General features: G+C 37.9%; 3 protein-coding genes across 3 annotated transcripts; all 3 read left to right on the forward strand.

Moving 5' to 3' along the window:
* The first annotated feature begins 710 nt into the window (after positions 1 to 710).
* On the forward strand, positions 711 to 2,482 carry LOC110908611 (UDP-glycosyltransferase 75C1-like). Its single transcript, XM_022153551.2, has one exon. The coding sequence runs from the start codon at positions 890 to 892 to the stop codon at positions 2,231 to 2,233; it is 1,344 nt and encodes a 447-aa protein (XP_022009243.1). The 5' UTR covers positions 711 to 889; the 3' UTR covers positions 2,234 to 2,482.
* A 2,891-nt stretch (positions 2,483 to 5,373) lies between these two features.
* LOC110908612 (UDP-glycosyltransferase 75C1-like) lies at positions 5,374 to 6,998 on the forward strand. The gene has a single exon (XM_022153552.2). It carries the CDS (start codon positions 5,402 to 5,404, stop codon positions 6,836 to 6,838), a length of 1,437 nt encoding a protein of 478 aa, XP_022009244.1. The 5' UTR covers positions 5,374 to 5,401; the 3' UTR covers positions 6,839 to 6,998.
* An 8,699-nt stretch (positions 6,999 to 15,697) lies between these two features.
* Positions 15,698 to 17,496, forward strand: LOC110908614 (UDP-glycosyltransferase 75C1). The gene has a single exon (XM_022153553.2). It carries the CDS (start codon positions 15,801 to 15,803, stop codon positions 17,214 to 17,216), a length of 1,416 nt encoding a protein of 471 aa, XP_022009245.1. The 5' UTR covers positions 15,698 to 15,800; the 3' UTR covers positions 17,217 to 17,496.
* The last annotated feature ends 252 nt before the right edge of the window (positions 17,497 to 17,748 follow it).

The following is a 17,748-nucleotide window of genomic DNA, read 5'->3' on the forward strand; positions in this document are numbered from 1 at the left end:
TGGTCTACGCGGTGCAAACAGAAGAGCCCGTACATATCTTTTTTTGAAAAACAAACACCACCTTATTCTTACGCCAGAGGGTGGTCACAGGGATAACTCTATTCCTGCGACGAGTTCTAACGATGTTCTGTTTTGTATGTTATAGTCCCAGTTGCCAACGTGGAAGTTGCTCCGAGAAGATCCATCTTTTAGATACACGTTTCTTCAGCGCCTCATACCACATAACCTTATCGTGATCAATTGTTCAATACATAAAGAGAATATATGTTACTAGAAGATAAGAGACTACTCTTAATACAACTCTTAATTGAAAATAAGACTCAAGAAAAAAAAAACGTGACCCACTTGAGATGTTGACCAAGAGGTGAAATAGTCGTCCAGGTGATGCGTATCCATGCATGTTACTCTTGATTAGCCCATCATATAATATCTAAAACAACCATCACTAGTGCTCTAGCATTGGCCACACTTATTTAAGTTCCATCTATAGTATACCTGGATGAGTTTTACCCTCCATATCTCAAGTTAGAGTCTTCGTGACAGGGGTTTAAATTGGGATCTATTATACGAGGGGTTCTCTAGCGCGGACCCGATTAAGACAACGTATGCTAGACCTCCCGACATTCGCAAATAATTCACACATTTAAAAAAACATAATATCTAAAACAAATATTATGCATGTTACTCTTGATTCTCCCATCATATAATATCAAAAACAAATATCATTAAATGGCTCATGACTTTTGTCATTTTCCTAAGAATACACAAGTCAATTCACAAGCACTTGTGACTTTTTGTCGGGCGACAATTACAATATGAAGCCACCTCTCATTTGAATATAGATATTTTAAATGCTGCTAGCGATCACCACCAGTGACTCTCCGGCTCAATGACAACCCACCACAAAACTAAAATCCTAATTGTCGCTTATCCGACCCAAGGCCACATCAACCCATCCCTCCGTTTCGCTAACCGGCTCATTAACTTGGGTGTCGATGTTACCTTTTCCACTAGCGAATCCGTCATACGACGTATTGACACACAAACCTCCCATCACGGCCTAACCTTTGCACCATTTTCGGACGGACACCATAATGGCCTACAACCAACTACCACCTTACAACAATTCTTCTCAGATTTTTCTACAAATGGTGCTTCTTCCGTCACGGATATCATTAGCTCCGCGGCGGCAGCAGGCCATCGGTTTGACCACTTAGTCTACACCACTGTTGTACCCTGGGCTCCAAAGGTAGCTAATGAGCACAACCTCAAATCCACTCTCCTTTGGTGCCAACCAACCATTGTGTTGGATATTTATTATTACTATTTTAACGGCTATCAAGATTTGATATCTTGTAACAACAACAACCCAACGTTTCCGATTGATTTACCCGGACTTCCATCGTTAATTATCGCTGATTTGCCGTCCTTTATGAAGTCATCCTGCCCCAAGGAAGAGGATTATGTTCTACCTTTTATGAAAGAACATATTGATGCACTCAAGATATCTCCAAGAATACTTGTGAACACTTTTGATGAGCTTGAAATGGAACCCCTCAGAGCAATTGAAAACCTTGTGATGCTTCCGGTTGGACCCCTAGTTCCATCGAACAATTCATTCAGTTGTGATTTGTTTGAAAAACCAAAGGAAGATTATATAAATTGGCTAAACACGCAACCAAAATCATCAGTCGTGTATGTTTCATTTGGAAGCATGGCGACTTTGTCACTTGATCAGGCCCAAGTTGAAGAGATGGCATCTGGGTTGGTTGAAAGTGGCCGACCGTTTTTATGGGTGATTAGAGACAGTGACCAAGTGGGGAAGTTGAGCAATATAGAGGTTCTTAAGAAGCAGGGGATGATAGTGAGTTGGTGTTCTCAAGTGGAGGTATTAAACCACCAAGCAGTAGGGTGTTTTCTGATGCATGGCGGGTGGAATTCTACGGTGGAGGCATTGGCGGCTGGTGTTCCAATTGTTGCATTTCCATTGTGGGCTGATCAGTGGACCAACGCGAAGATGATTGCGGATGTTTGGAAAGCAGGTGTTAAGGTGAAACAGAGGGATGGAGATGGAATGGTGGAAGGGAAGGAGATTAAGAGGTGTGTGGAAATGGTGATCGAAGATGGAGAGATGAGGAGAAATGCTAAGAAATGGAGGGAGCTGGCAAGACAAGCTCTGAGTAATGGCGGATCATCTGCCATCAATCTCCAAGCTTTTGTCGATGATGTTTGAAATAAGATATCAATTTATAAGAATTGTCAAGCTGAACATGTCAAGAAAGGGTTTTGGAGCTGAGAGTCTCGGGAGCGACCTCTCTATCTTTTGGGATAGAGGAAAGGTTTTATGAGTGGGATTTTATTGTGTTTGTTTGTTTGTTTAGTCATGACAAAATGTACGGCGAGAATTGTTTGTATCACTTTACTTTTTCAAAGGTTAATGTGGTCATAATATGAATATGGCATTAATTCTTTCTCAACTAAATTTTCTTATATTGACATAAAAAATTGAATCATAAGTGCAAAAAAAAAAAAAAAAATAGGAAAAATCACCACTGAAATGTGTACTTTTCATGAAAATTTTTAGAACTCTAGAAGTCATATCCCTTTAACGGTGCTATCAAGAAGACTGATCAAAGAATACTTGAAGATTTACATCATTTGTGAATATTACATTCATTCCAGAACCAACTTCACTGTTGTAAAAGATGAAGGGTTCAACTCAGGGGCGGATCTAGGCCACTTTTGTGGGTTCCCAGGAACTCATTCAGTTTGGAAAAAATGGAGAAAATTAGTGAGAACCTCTTATGATTTGGAAAAAAAAATAGTAAGAATTCGTGAGAATCTATCAAAGGGAACCCAGTGAAAAAAGTTATTAGATCCGCCACGGGTTCAACTTCGCTAGTAAGAACTGCACGTGATATATTAATATTAGCATATGACAACTCATCGGTTAAGTGCAGAACAAGAAGAAAACTGAAAAAAAAACTGGATACAGATAGTAATTTTGGCCCATTTACTTGAAAATTCCGATTCTAGCTATGTGTAGCAGGTGAAACAGGTTAAATAAAATAACTACTAAAAAGGCCGTTAAAAAAACAGAAAAAAAAAAAAAGAACTGCTAAAAATAAACGGGTTTTAAGGCGCCTAAAGTCATTTTGACTGTTACCAGAATTTTACTGTCCCCTTTAACCAAAAGGAAAAGAAAAAGAAAAGAAAAAGGAGCCCAAAGTCTTTTTAATCCTTTGCCAGAAATGGGTTGAAAGAGCCCAAATCCATTTCGACTAAAATAAGTAAAATAAAAGTACAGCTAAAAGGAAACGGTTGAAAGAAGCCCAAAGTCAATTTGACCTGTCACTAGAAACGGGTTGAAAGGAGTCCAAAATCATTTTGACCCATTACCAAAAACGGGTTGAAAGGAGCCCAAAGTCATTTTGACCTGTCACTAGAAACGGGTTGAAAGGAGTCCAAAATCATTTTGACCCATTACCAAAAACGGGGTGAAAGGAGCCCAAAGTCATTTTGACCAGTCACAAGAAACAGGTTCAAAGGAGCCCAAAGCTATTTTGACCCGCTACCAGAAATGGGTTGAGAGGAACACAAAGTAATTTTGAACAGTTAATGCGTGTCCCAACCCACCTGATTCACCCACTGTTAATGCTTACCCAACCCATATCAGTATATCACACACCACCAATTTGAGACAGGAAACCGGTTACATATGATCAACTCAGCATCCTCTTGTGGAGCTTGCAATAACTGTGTAAACGCCTAGAAAAGAATGGAAACGGATAAAATAATCAAGCCGTATAAATTTTTTTGACGCTGATGAATTAAACCTGGTGACTGGTTGATCCTGATAACCGCTTTTCCTTCACTGAGCTATATTCAATCCTTGGAAAATAACAACACTGAAGTATAAATCTAGCATAAGGATTATATAAGCTGAAATGGATGCTACATCAAGCACTGGCAATGGATTGCATTTGTTATGCTCTCCTGGTTAAGTATCTGCGAAAATAGGCAGTCTTGTCTGTCGTCTGGACTATTATTGAATACCTATTAAATTTATAAAAAAAAAATCTTTAATATGAAATTAAGCGTTGATTAAATCTTGTGTCACTGTTTATATATATTAGTGCAGTGGGGGTGGTCCGTGATGGGCCATTGTTCACGCGTGGAAGCATGCAACTTACCACCGCCACCTACAAAGTCCACGAGTGATGGAATGTTCAGCGTGATAAATTCAACGAGTGATGGGGTGTGAGTGATAAATGGATGTGAGGGGGTGTGAGGGTTTATTGTTGGGTGTTGTGAGTGATGACCATTACCACTAAAAAAGGTTGTGAGGATGGAAAAATGGTTGATGACATGGCGGAACTTGATTGGATGTTGTAAGTGATGAGTGAGTGATGAGTGATGACCACCCCCACCCTCCTTATGGTTACCTATTCTTGATCTTTTTCCCGATTTAAATTGTTAACTTTTATGAAATATGTGCAAATTACATGACCAACATTCAACAAATCACTTAAAGTTATAAGGTCATGGGATGTACCCATCATAAACTATTGTATAACTGATATTTAAATGGCATCACATATTCACATTCTCCATGTAACATTTGTTTTTAGTGAATATTACATTATTCAAGGACATGAAGGATATGTGTAAAACGTACATATTAGCAAATAAGGGCCGATTTAAAAATAAATTCTTATTTCATCTATTTCCATTAGAGATGCACAAAAAAAAAAAAAAACCGATTTTGGACTGACGCGGAACCGGTTCCTACCCTACCCGACCCACGGGTACATATCAGTTCCAGACCCGGGTGTAACAAAAGGAACCGAATCGGACCCGACCCGGAACCATCGGACCCGGTTCCATCTCTACCCGGTCAAAACCCAGACCCGAACCGGCCAAAACCCGAAAAAGAACCAGCCAAAAACCCGAACGTACCGGAACCGGTTCCTACCCTACCCGTTTCTTGACTTTGTTATCAAACCCAGACTCGAGTCCTACCCGGTTTTAAGTTCTACAAATACCAGAGTTGTGCATGTATAAATACATACAACACTAATTATACCATATACAGAATAGAATGGAAAGCATCAGTAATTTACAAGACAATTAACTAATTAAGCATGTACAAGTTGTGTTTACTTTTGCATGAAATACAATTTATGGCTAATTTTAATATTTATTTTTGAATTCCAATTTAAATGCATGTGAATGTTTGTCAGTTTATAAATACACAAGTCACTTTGCATATGGGCCATATACTTGTAAAATCAGGTGATAGTTACCAATCAGGTGAAAATTACAATGTGAACTTGTGAAGTATCACTCACTATATAAACATGTTAAATGTTGCCTGAGATGATCACCACTCTCCACCTCAATGACAGGCCACATGAAAACCAAAATTTTGATTGTTGCTTACCCCACCCAAGGCCACATTAACCCATCCCTCCGTTTCGCCAACCGTCTCGTTAAGTTGAATGTCGATGTCACCTATTGCACTAGTGTTTCCGTCATACGACGCATCGACATACAAAGCACCCATCACGGCCTAACTTTTGTCCCATTTTCTGATGGAAATGACAATGGCATACAACCAACTACTATCTGGCAACAATTCTTCTTAGATTTTTCTACTAATGGTGCTTCTGCTGTCGCAGAAATCATTAGCTCCGCGGCTACGGCAGGCCAACCGTTTGACCACGTAGTCTATAGTAGTGGTGTACCGTGGGCTGCAAAGGTGGCTAATGCGCATGGTCTTGAATCCAGTCTCCTATGGTGCCAAGCAGCCATTGTTTTGAATATTTATTATTACTATTTTAATGGCTATCAAGATTTGATATCTTGTAACAACAACAACCCAACGTTTCCGATCGATTTACCAGGACTTCCATCATTAACCATCGCTGATTTGCCGTCCTTTATGTTGCCATCCTGTCTCAAGGAACATAAGTTTATTCTGGAATTTATGAAAGACCATGTTGATGTACTCAAGATATCTCCAAGAATACTGGTAAACACTTTTGATGAACTTGAAGTTGAGGCCATGAAAGCAATTGAAAAACTTGTGGTGCTTCCGGTTGGACCTCTGGTTCCATCTGAATTCTTAGATGGAAATGGCTTATCGTACGATTCAATCGGTTGCGATTTGTTTGAAAAACCAGTGGAAGATTATATCAAATGGCTAAACGCGAAGCAAAAGTCATCGGTAGTGTATGTTTCATTTGGAAGTTTGGCGACTTTATCGATAGAACAGGTGGAGGAGATGGCATCTGGGTTGGTTGAAAGTGGCCGGCCTTTTTTATGGGTGATTAGAGATGGTGACCAAGTGGGGAAATTGAGCAAGATAGAGGAACTTAAAAAGCAAGGGATGATAGTGAGTTGGTGTTCTCAGGTGGAGGTATTGACCCACGAAGCAATTGGGTGTTTCGTGATGCATGGCGGGTGGAATTCAACGGTGGAGGCGTTGGTGGCTGGTGTTCCAACTGTCGTGTTTTCTCAATGGTCGGATCAGGCGATCAACGCGAAGATGATTGAGGATGTTTGGAAAACAGGTGTCAAGGTGAAAAGGAGGGAGGGGGATGGAATGGTGGAAAGAAAGGAGATCAAGAGGTGTGTGCAAATGGTGATGGAGGATGAAGAGATGAGGAGAAATGCTGAGAAATGGAGGGAGTTGGCAAGACAAGCGCTCGGTAATGGTGGATCATCGGCCGTCAATCTCCAAGCTTTCGTCGATGATGTTCAAGATAAGACAATAATTTATAAGAATGGTCAAGACGAGCATGTCAAGAAAGGTTTTGAAAGTCAGGAGTCTTAACGCGAGCCGCCTCTCTATCTATTGGAATAAAGGAAAGATTTACCACATCTTACCCCGATCGTACCAATAGCTTTTGTTACAAGTAGGATTTTACTTTGTACGTTTGTTTGTTTGTTTGTTTAGTCAAGACCAACATGTATGGCTAGATTGGTTGATATCACTATCCTTCTTTCTTTCTGGAAAAAAAAAGAAATGGATTGAAAGGAGCCAAAGTCATTTTAACCTGGTACCAGAAACGAGTTGAAAGACCTCCAACCCATTTCAACATAAACGAGAAAAATAAAAGAACTAAAAAAGAAACTGTGGAAAGAAGCCCAAAGTCACTTCGACCCATTACCAGAAAATGGTTGAAAGGAGCCCAAAGCCATTTTGATCCGTTACCATAAACGTGTTGAACGAAGCCCAGAGTCATTTTGAACAGTTATGGTGTGACCTCGCCTACTTTAAAAGGTTCCTGAGTGCTATGCTGATCACACATCAATCTTGGGACTATTATTGAGTATCTATTAAATTGATAAAAAGAATCTTTTATATGTAATTAAACGTTTGATAAAATCTTGTGTCACCACTTTATATATTATCGTTAACTATTCTTGATCCATTCCCCGATTTAAATTGTTAACTTTGTTGCAATACGTTCAAGTTACATGACCAAATTGTTCAAATGTGATTACAATGGCGAGCTATGGCGAGCTTTTTGTTGTGGCCCATGGCAACTAACAGTTGATGAACGGCTACAAAGTAAAAAAAATATTTTTTTATAAACTTATATTTAAATACACACAACTCTCACACTTCAACACAACTCTCTCAAAACTTATATTTAAACACACACAACTCTTTCATTTCAACACAATTCTCTCAAATTTTATAAAACGTCTACAAGTTCCGATTGACGATTCTCCCACATGCTCGGGTATAGGGATGAGCAAATCCCGATCCCGTCCTGATACCGTCACAATCCCGAATTTCGCCAAAACTGGGTACCGATACCGATACCGAAATACGTCGGTACGGTATGGTATCGGTACGGTAGCGGTATTTGAAGGTAAAATTCGGTATTGTACCGATCCCGAAAATACCGATACCGAAAATGCCAAAAAGTGGATACCGTTTCCGGTACCGAAAAAATTCGGTACGGTATTTTCGGAATCGGGATCTGATACCAAATGCTCATCCCTACTCGGGTACGCTTGACGATTTGCTCATAGCGGTGGTGAAGAGGCGGTTCAAGTTTTTAAAGAGTATCTACGGATGTCGGCACGAATGTGTAGAGAAAGTATTCACAATTTTTGTGAAGGTATATTTGTTTTTTTTATAATTTTTATGTATATTATAATTATTATTGTTTAATATGTCTAATATGTACTATTTGTCATTATTACTATATTTATTATTAGTATCGGAACTATAATATTTTTAGGTCTTATTGATCTATATGGACGATGATATCTGAGGAGTTTTATACACGGCTCATCAAGGAATACACAATTTTCCTGGGATGTTGGGTAGCCTTCATTACACGTACTGAGATTGGGGCGAGATGTCAAACTAATTGGAAAGGACAACACACTTGAGGTTATCACGATGGTCCAACCATAATCTTACAAGCAGTCACATCTCAAGATCTTTGCATTTGGCATGTGTACTTTGGCATGGCTGGTTCAAACAACGATCTTCAAGTTTTATATTCATCGAATGTTTTTGATGACGTAATAGACGGGGTCGCACTGGATTCATTATTTTATGCGAACAACATGCACTACAAATACATGTATTATCTTGTTGATGGGATATATCCGGAGTGGCCTGTCCTAATGAAAAGTCTTTCTTGCCTTGATGATGAAAAATGATTGTACTACAAGAAAACACATGAGTCGGCGAGAAAGGATGTCGAACGAGCCTTTAGGATGTTAAAGAAGTGATAGACTATCATTGACTAACCATCGCCTACAACATAAGAAAAAAGAATGCGAAATGTAATGTATGCTTGCATTATATTACATAATATGATTTTGGAGTACCCGGGTCGAGCCATTTGTCCCGAATATGATGAAACCGTGCAGCCAGAGAACACAATCCTAACATGTGCTGAGAAAGAAGAAATCTGCCTTAAGATACGAAGGAGAGACGCACATTTGGATCTTCGATTGGATTTGGTCGAACATCTTTGGATGGATCGCATGCTAAATAACAACAACGAGGAGGACGAGTAATATGCTTTTAATTATTTGGGTTATGTAATTTTTTTTAAACTCGGATTTAATTTATTTTAGTTCTTTAAATTGTATTTTATTTTTATTATTTGTGAGTATTTTTATTTAGAGTTAAATGTTATTTTAGTCCCTGTGGTTTGAGCTATTTTGACAGTTTAGTCCAAAGGTTTCATTTTTCATCTGTGGGTCTAAAAAGGTTTCATCGTTGCCATTTAGTCCACTGGGTTAACTTCATCTATTTTTTCTGTTAACGAGAAGGGCAATTCGGTTATTTTATATTTAATTCTGTTAACTAGAAGGACAATTCGGCCATATAAAATGACCAACTTGTCCTTCTCGTTAACAAAAAAATGAATGAAGTTAACCCAGTAGACTAAAATAGCAACGATGAAACCGTTTTGGATCCACAAGTGAAAAATGAAACATTTAGACTAAACTACTAAAATGGCCCAAACCACATAAACTAAAATGACATTTAACTCTTTTATTTATTATTTAGTATTAGTAGAATCAAAAATAATTATTAAGTGATGATTGCAGGGACTCCAAACCATACCAGGGGCTCTATTTAGAAAATGCAAAGAAGCCCATTATCCTACATGTCACCTGTATGACGTTGATGCGTCATAATGGAGCCCCTAAGGGGCTTCAATCATACCTTACAGCCTAAGTTTGAGTGGTGTGTGATAAAGCCCAATGCCACAGCAGTGCCAACTAAATAGGTGGCTCCATTGTTAACTGTATGACTAGCTTGTAATGGAGCCCCATAAAGCCTTGTCATCATTAATCAATCATTTATTAATTTAAATTTATTATAAAATAATCAACATTGTATAAAAAAACATAAGTTTTAAACAATATAATACATAAAATATTTCATTAAACTAGAATAAAAAAAACATTACAACCCAACTTAATTAAAAACAATACACAATTAGTTAATTAAAATGAACGGCTTAAATGTTAAAATAGACACGCAAAATTCTACAGGCTGTAAGATGACGAAAGCTTCTGTTCTGATGTAGTTGGTAGTCAGTAAGGGCCGCCTCGATCACTTGATCTTCAGTTATTCTCTCTTCGCGGTTCATGGCATTGATAAAGAGCCTCTGAAAAAGCACACAAGTTGCTCGCATAATAATAAACCTTCCAGTAATGTGATTCAACTTACGATTGTTTGCACCCACTTGTTGACGAAAGTGTGTTAAAATCTCGTTCCAAGTAGGAGCAGAATGTTGAAGGTGCCCTTGGTCCGCATAATGCATTCAACTCGTGTGACAACCCTCACCAAACCAGGTATCCGTACGAATTAATTACTATTTAATTACTGCTTAATTACTGTGCTTGCTTTCAATTGTGGATAAACTGCTACTTGAATACTAATACATATACTTGCCTGCATCATACTTTATTAACTATCACTCTATTATTTACAAACGAGACTTTAGTGACAACCTTGATGCACAAAAGCACAGTAGCGCAATGAACGGATAGCCCATTAAACACGCTGATATAGCCAGCATCAGGCAAACACTGCCTCTAAGGCCTGTATGTGCCAGAGATAGTTTACTACACTAGTAGAGAGTGTAGGGAAATGAGGGTTGTAGAACTGCGTCACTAGGTGATAGTAGTAGTGACCGGATGTGCCTAAAACGTACTTTAAGTACAAAATCCTACACTTTATCAAAAAAATTCAGCTTTTAATATAACTAGTATAGTGCAGAAACATGGAAAAATAATACTAGACACTTTCCAAAGTGTCGGGAATTCTTTGTGTCACTAAAAATAATATTAACGACACTTTAAATGATTGTTAAGCACTTTAACGGATCAGTACCCAACCGAACAACCGGACTTAACCCGGGACATAAAGATATTGTCATTGACATTGTTTTTCTTTTTCTGAGCCAGTTAGGGTCCCCAAATACCCTAACACCCGTTATAATTCACCACACACTAATATCTAGTCTTAACCTCCTAACTTAACAACTAATACTAATCATCTAGTTGAAGTTGAACCATGGAAACGCCCCCCCCCCCCCCCCAACGATTTTAGTCCCATGAGGGGACAACCACTTACAAATTTAGAATATAATAATCCCTCATGTCTTATATCTTCCTAGCATAATATCCTATGGTTAATTTTTGAGATTGGTTTATAAATATATCTCATGGTTTCCTGAACACTTCACACACCACACTTAGAAAAATCACTTCTATCTCTCCTTCTCTTGAACTTACGACCGAAACCATAGCACCACCCACCATCCATTTTCCAATTTTGGTCAAGCTATTCTATTTATCTACAAGTGTGAAGGATCTCATACGAGGAAGCCCGATGCTTACGGATTGCCAAGGACCTATCTACGACGCTTTTAACCACCCGTTTTCTACTAGTTTCTTCCGTAGCCTCGAGCTAGTAGTAAGTGACTCTAAACGCCTTCTTGATCTATTCTAAAGTGGTTAATAAGAATTTTGTCGGTTGAAAACCATGAACATATAAGATCACAAACTAAAAGTCTACTAAAGTGATAAACAAACTGGTTAATGGATGAATAATGGTGTAAAACTTTTGAAGCTAGTTTTATTATGGTTATTTATTGTTGTTGATTGCTAGTATGGGAATGGATCGTCATCAAACCGCGCTAGATCATGTTCATGAAACATGAACTAGCCATATGTTAAGTCGTAAAGTTATTAGATGATGAACCCTTTCAAACATAAACATGAACTTGTGTAAAAACAATTTTTCTCATGAAATGGAGTTCTAAACTAGTAGATCTAAAGATCTACAAGGGGTATTTTCGAAGAACCAAGTGTAAGATGAAATCATATTTTTAAAGCCGGATCTTTCCTAAACAAATGTGATTTTTGTGAACACACAAGTGTGTAGACACTTGTGTAACAAAAAGTTTTAACAAAGAATTATTTTTGTAACTTTTGACAAGAAGTTGTAAAGATGAATCTTCTTTAAAAACAAGATCCTCAAGAAACCGAGTTTATTTATAAAAAGATCTACTAAAAATATGGGGAAAGTTACTACATATCTTACACAAACCACAAGTTCATGTGTTTTGCGATTTATATCTATTTTAACTAGTTTGATGATGAAATATTGTTTGTTAATGTTGGGAACATTGTTGATTTGAATTTTAAAAGAAAATGATACGCTTGAAAGCGTGGCCACCTCCAGTTACAGAGGAAACTCTGGCGAAATTTTTCCAAAAATCTAACACTTGTAAATATTTTTATCACGAGTGTTATGGATCTATTTTTAACTTGTTTTCTCAAATAACTTTCGCCACGATTCTTATTACGAAACTTCCAAGTGTCGGAGGTGAGATTTTCACAAAATAAAACTTGTAAAAATATATATTTAGAATATATATTTTCATAACAACACTTGTGTAAATTTTTGTGATTATTTTGTGAACTACGTAAATATTATTTTTAGGGTAAAAATAATATTACTGAATATTAACGACTCCAAAATAATTCTAACGCCCTCACAATAAATATTTAAGTTACAACGGTATTATTATTATTACCACCCGATTTTTATCCGTAACTTACGTATTTTCAGAAAATACACTTAAATGCGTATTTTGTTAGAAGTATTATTTTGGGTAAAATCATATGGAATAAAATATAGTATTTTTGGGAAAAATATTTATATTTTGGAGATAAGGTTTAAAATATATTTTAAGTGTGACTTAATAATATATTTCGAAGATATACGAACGCGCATGTATTAAAGCCCCCATCCTTGGGAAGGAATATATTTACCAAATCAATACGAAGTGTAATCACGAAATAGTTGTCTAATTGAAGTTAGTACGTGTAGGTTGTCGCACAGCAGACTTTCTGGGAGATACTTTTTAGAGACGCACTTCGGTGAGTTCATGTCCCCCTTTTCTCTTAACTGTTTTCAGTTTTCTAAACTGCGGGGGTGAAATACATGTTACTATGATTACAAGTACTTTTTACATGGTATGGTTAGCGTAAGGAGGGTTACTACTTAGATCATGTGAGTGGGTAGGCGTGAATTGAAGGCCATTAATCCTCAGAATAGGACCGAGGGACAGTAGCGGTAGATCTATCTGGGTGTAGCCAGCCCAGCCCCAGGCCCAGCAGAACGGATCTCGGGGTGACTTTGTACCCAACGCAAAATCTGCTAGGTTTGAGTCTTCCTACTGCACATCACACATATCAATGGCCTTGCAAACCATTGGTAATCTCTTTATTTCCTTATTTGCTACATACCAGGATTTTTATACTTACAAAGGTTTTATTACTCACTACACATGAACTCGCTCAACATTTTTGTTGATTTTTCCAACTTACATGTATTTCAGGGAACTAAAGATCTGGCACGGTATGCTACGCTGCGTTGGAGTTACGGGATCATCCTCGTTTAGGGATTGCGATTTTACCTGGACGAGTCGCAAGTCTTAAACGGTGTTTTATTTTATGTTGTGGTTGCGTCTTAAGAACAATGTTTTCATTTGGTAGGTTGTAATTCCCGTTGCATGTGTTAACACTTTGAGACAATGTTGTTACTTTTGTTTTAAGACTTTAATGGATGATTCTGCATGGTTTTACATTGATATAGCTTTGTTATGATTAAGCTATGGTATTAAGAAGTCACACCAAATAAACCCACGCTTCCACAAAGCCAGGGTGTGACAACTCGTAGCCAAGGCGATGTCCTCTTCCTTGGTCCATTGGTTCGCCATAAAAATGGTTGAAAATATGATAAAGATGATTGATTTTGTAGTGAGAATGATGGTGAGTTATGGTAAAACATGGTAAAGATTGGGGATTTATAAAAAGGAGACTGGAATTTAAATTGAAAAAAAATCTTAAAAAAACGACCGTTGCCAATAGTCAACCACCTTCTATTCGTCATTTCTAAGCTTTGACGCTCGCCAAGCACAAAACAAAAGCATCAATAGCGCTCCTATTTAACAAGATGAAAATGGTGTTAGGGGCGCCATCGTGCCATAATGGCCTATGTGACACAGGACGCTACCCCACACCGGGTAGTCTAAAGTCATGGGATGTATCCATCATAAACTATTGTATACCTCCTTAGCGTCACATGGCCACTCTCATGCATCTTTCACTTCATGAAAATGCCCATCTTACGTTTTTTTCAGTTTTTTTAAACAAATAATATTTACCAAACTTGAGACCAAGCACCTAATGAATAAATAAAAATGTAAGGGTGACTAAAACTTATTACTGATTATAGATATTGCATAACTGATATTTAAATGACATCACATATTCACATTCTCCATTTAGCATTTGTTTTTATCGGATATTGCATTATTCAAAGACATGAAGGATATGTGTAAATTGAAAAACTAACATATTAGTAAATTAGACAATCCACAACATAGAAAGCTGTCAGTTCTCCCTGCCCGGTGCTTTGAAACGTGTGATGCTTTGAAACGTGTGATGCAACCATGGCCCACCTCCCACTCTTACAATCTCATTCTCTCTCATCTACCGACGCGCCCTTGGCAACGTGTGTGAGTTTTGTAGCTCTCTCACCCAACTCACCAGCCACGATGACAATGAAGCGGATGGGCAGTGCTACAACAAGCACCGCGTTGGAGAAAAACGTCGATGTAACCAACAAGAAAGGGCAGTCCCTGGTTTGGGTTAAACATTTTATCAAACAGGCATACAAGGGAAACAAAAAATGCTTACAACAATACACCCAGATTCAGAATGCCATTTCATGTCAATCATTAATTAACAATATTACTCACAAAATCATAATCACTCAAATCAAGAAACGCGCGTACAAAATCCCCATTCAACCTTCTGAAACAATGAAACTCAAACGGTAAAACCAAATGCTTGCATCTCACATTCTCACTTCAACTGATTTGGATCTCTTCATAAGTGGCAGTACCGGTCCCAAAAAACAGGATAAATGGGTACGGGTACCGAAAATGATCGGTACGGTATGATATCGGTTCCTGGTATCAATGGCTCATCCCTATAATTCATCCAACAAACGACAATTACGAGAGATAAAAAACGCGTTTGATCAAAACACCGTCTATATGGTGGTGGATCAAGTTTCTGTTCCAAAGCATTTATCATTTAACAAAACTTTGTTAAAACCTATTTGATGTGTGTCCATTTTGTGAAGTTTGTCACATTTACTAGTTATAAGCAAGTTTCTTATTTATCCAACCTGGTTTTTTTCCACTTTTACCAATTTCTGTAACTCATCTACAATATTTTAACAATTTCTTAAACATAATTATCCATGAATACAAAATAGCATGTCTTAAAAATCAATTCTCATTTCATCTATTAACATAATGACATGTTCATATAACATGTATAATAATTTTGTAAATTCTTAGGGTTTTCAACTTTGGCCCTATTCTAACCCATTCACACCGCGAACTATTAATACGTACAACACTAATTATACCATCTTAAGACCAAGTTTCACTATTTTCTTTTCAGTTCCGAAACCTTTCAACCTTAGAGCAGCAGTCCTTGTGTTTCCTTGGTTATAAATTTACGGCTAATTTTAATATTTATTTTTGAATTCCATTTCAAATGCATGTGACTCTTGTCAGTTTACAAATAGACAAGTCACTTTGTATATGAGACATGTACAAGTGATAATTACCAATCTGGTGGCAATTACAATGTAAACTTGTGAAGCTACCTCTCATTATATAGACATCTTGTGATCACCACCACTCTCCACCGCAATGACAAACCACATGAAAACCAAAATCCTGGTTGTTGCTTATCCCACCCAAGGCCATATTAACCCATCCCTCCGTTTCGCCAACCGTCTTGTTAAGTTGAATGTCGATGTCACCTATTCCACTAGCGTTTCCGTCATACGACACATTGACATACAAACCACCCATCATGGCATAACCTTTGCCCCATTTTCTGATGGATACGACAATGGCCTACAACCAACTACCACCGGGCAACAATTCTACTCAGATTTTTCTACTAAAGGTGTTTCTGCTATCGCGGAAATCATTAAATCCGCGGCTGCAGCAGGTCAGCCATTTGACCACTTAGTCTACACCAGTGCTATACCGTGGGCTGCAAAAGTGGCTAATGCCCACAATCTAGAATCCACTCTCCTATGGAGCCAAGCAGCCATTGTTTTGGATATTTATTATTACTATTTTAACGGCTATCAAGATTTGATATCTTGTAACAACAACCCAATGTTTTCGATCAATTTACCGAGACTTCCATCGTTAACCATCGCTGATTTGCCGTCTTTTATGTTGCCATCCTGTCTCAAGGAACATAAATTTATTCTGGAATCTATGAAAGACCATCTTGATGTACTCAAGATATCTTCAAGACTACTAGTGAACACTTTTGATGAACTTGAAGTTGAGGCCATTAAATCAATTGAAAAACTTGTGGTGTTCCCAGTTGGACCTCTTGTTCCATCTGAATTCTTAGATGGAAATGGCCAATCGTACAATTCATTCGGTTGCGATTTATTTGAAAAACCAGTGGAAGATTATATCAAATGGCTAAACGCGAAGCCAAAATCGTCAGTCGTGTATGTTTCATTTGGAAGTTTGGCGACTTTAGCGATAGATCAGGTGGAGGAGATTGCATCAGGGTTGGTTGAAAGTGGCCGACCTTTTTTATGGGTGATTAGAGACAGTGACCAAGTGGGGAAATTGAGCAAGATAGAGGAACTTAAAAAACAAGGGATGATAGTGAGTTGGTGTTCTCAGGTGGAGGTATTGACCAATCAAGCAATTGGGTGTTTCGTGATGCATGGCGGGTGGAATTCAACGGTGGAAGCGTTGGCGGCTGGTGTTCCAACTATTGTGTTTTCACAATGGTCGGATCAGGCGACCAATGCGAAGATGACTGAGGATTTTTGGAAAATAGGTGTCAAGGTGAAAAAGAGGGAGGGTGATGGAATGGTTGAAGGGAAGGAGATTAAGAGGTGTGTGGAAATAGTGATGGAAGATGGAGAGACGAGGAGAAACGCTGAGAAATGGAAGGAGTTGGCAAGACAAGCTCTTGGTAATAGTGGATCATCGGCCCTCAATCTCCAAGCTTTTGTCGATGATGTTCGAAATAAGACAACAATTTATAAGAATAGTCATGACGAACATGTCGAGAAAGGCTAATTTTTAAAGCCGGGAGTCTTAATGGGAGCAACCTCTCTATCTTTTGGGATAGATGAAAGGTTTCCCCCATCTTACCCCCGACCCTTCCAATAGCTTATGCTACAAGTAGAATTTTAAGTTTGTTTGTTTGTTTGTTTAGTCAAGACCAACATGTATGGCTAGATTGGTTGATATCACTATCCTTCTTTCTGAAAAATTTAGATTATAGAATGTGGTTATAATAGGAATATGTCATTTAATTTTTAATTTACAATAGGGATTATAAACATCACTTCTTTCTCAACTGCATTTTCTTATAAGGACATAAAAATTTTGAATCATAACTTCATAAGTGCAAAAGGAATAATAAAAATGACCACCGAAATGTGTACTTTTCATAGAGACTTTTAAACTCTAGAAGTCACTATGTCGTATCAAGAAAACTGAACTGCCAGCCTGTGCACATGTTCAAAGAATACTTGAAGATTTACATAATCTGTGAATATTACATCCATTCCGGAACCAACTTCACTGTTGTAAGATGGTTAAGGGT

Source organism: Helianthus annuus, chromosome 14, assembly GCF_002127325.2.
Source record: "Helianthus annuus cultivar XRQ/B chromosome 14, HanXRQr2.0-SUNRISE, whole genome shotgun sequence".
Lineage (NCBI taxonomy): Eukaryota > Viridiplantae > Streptophyta > Magnoliopsida > Asterales > Asteraceae > Helianthus > Helianthus annuus.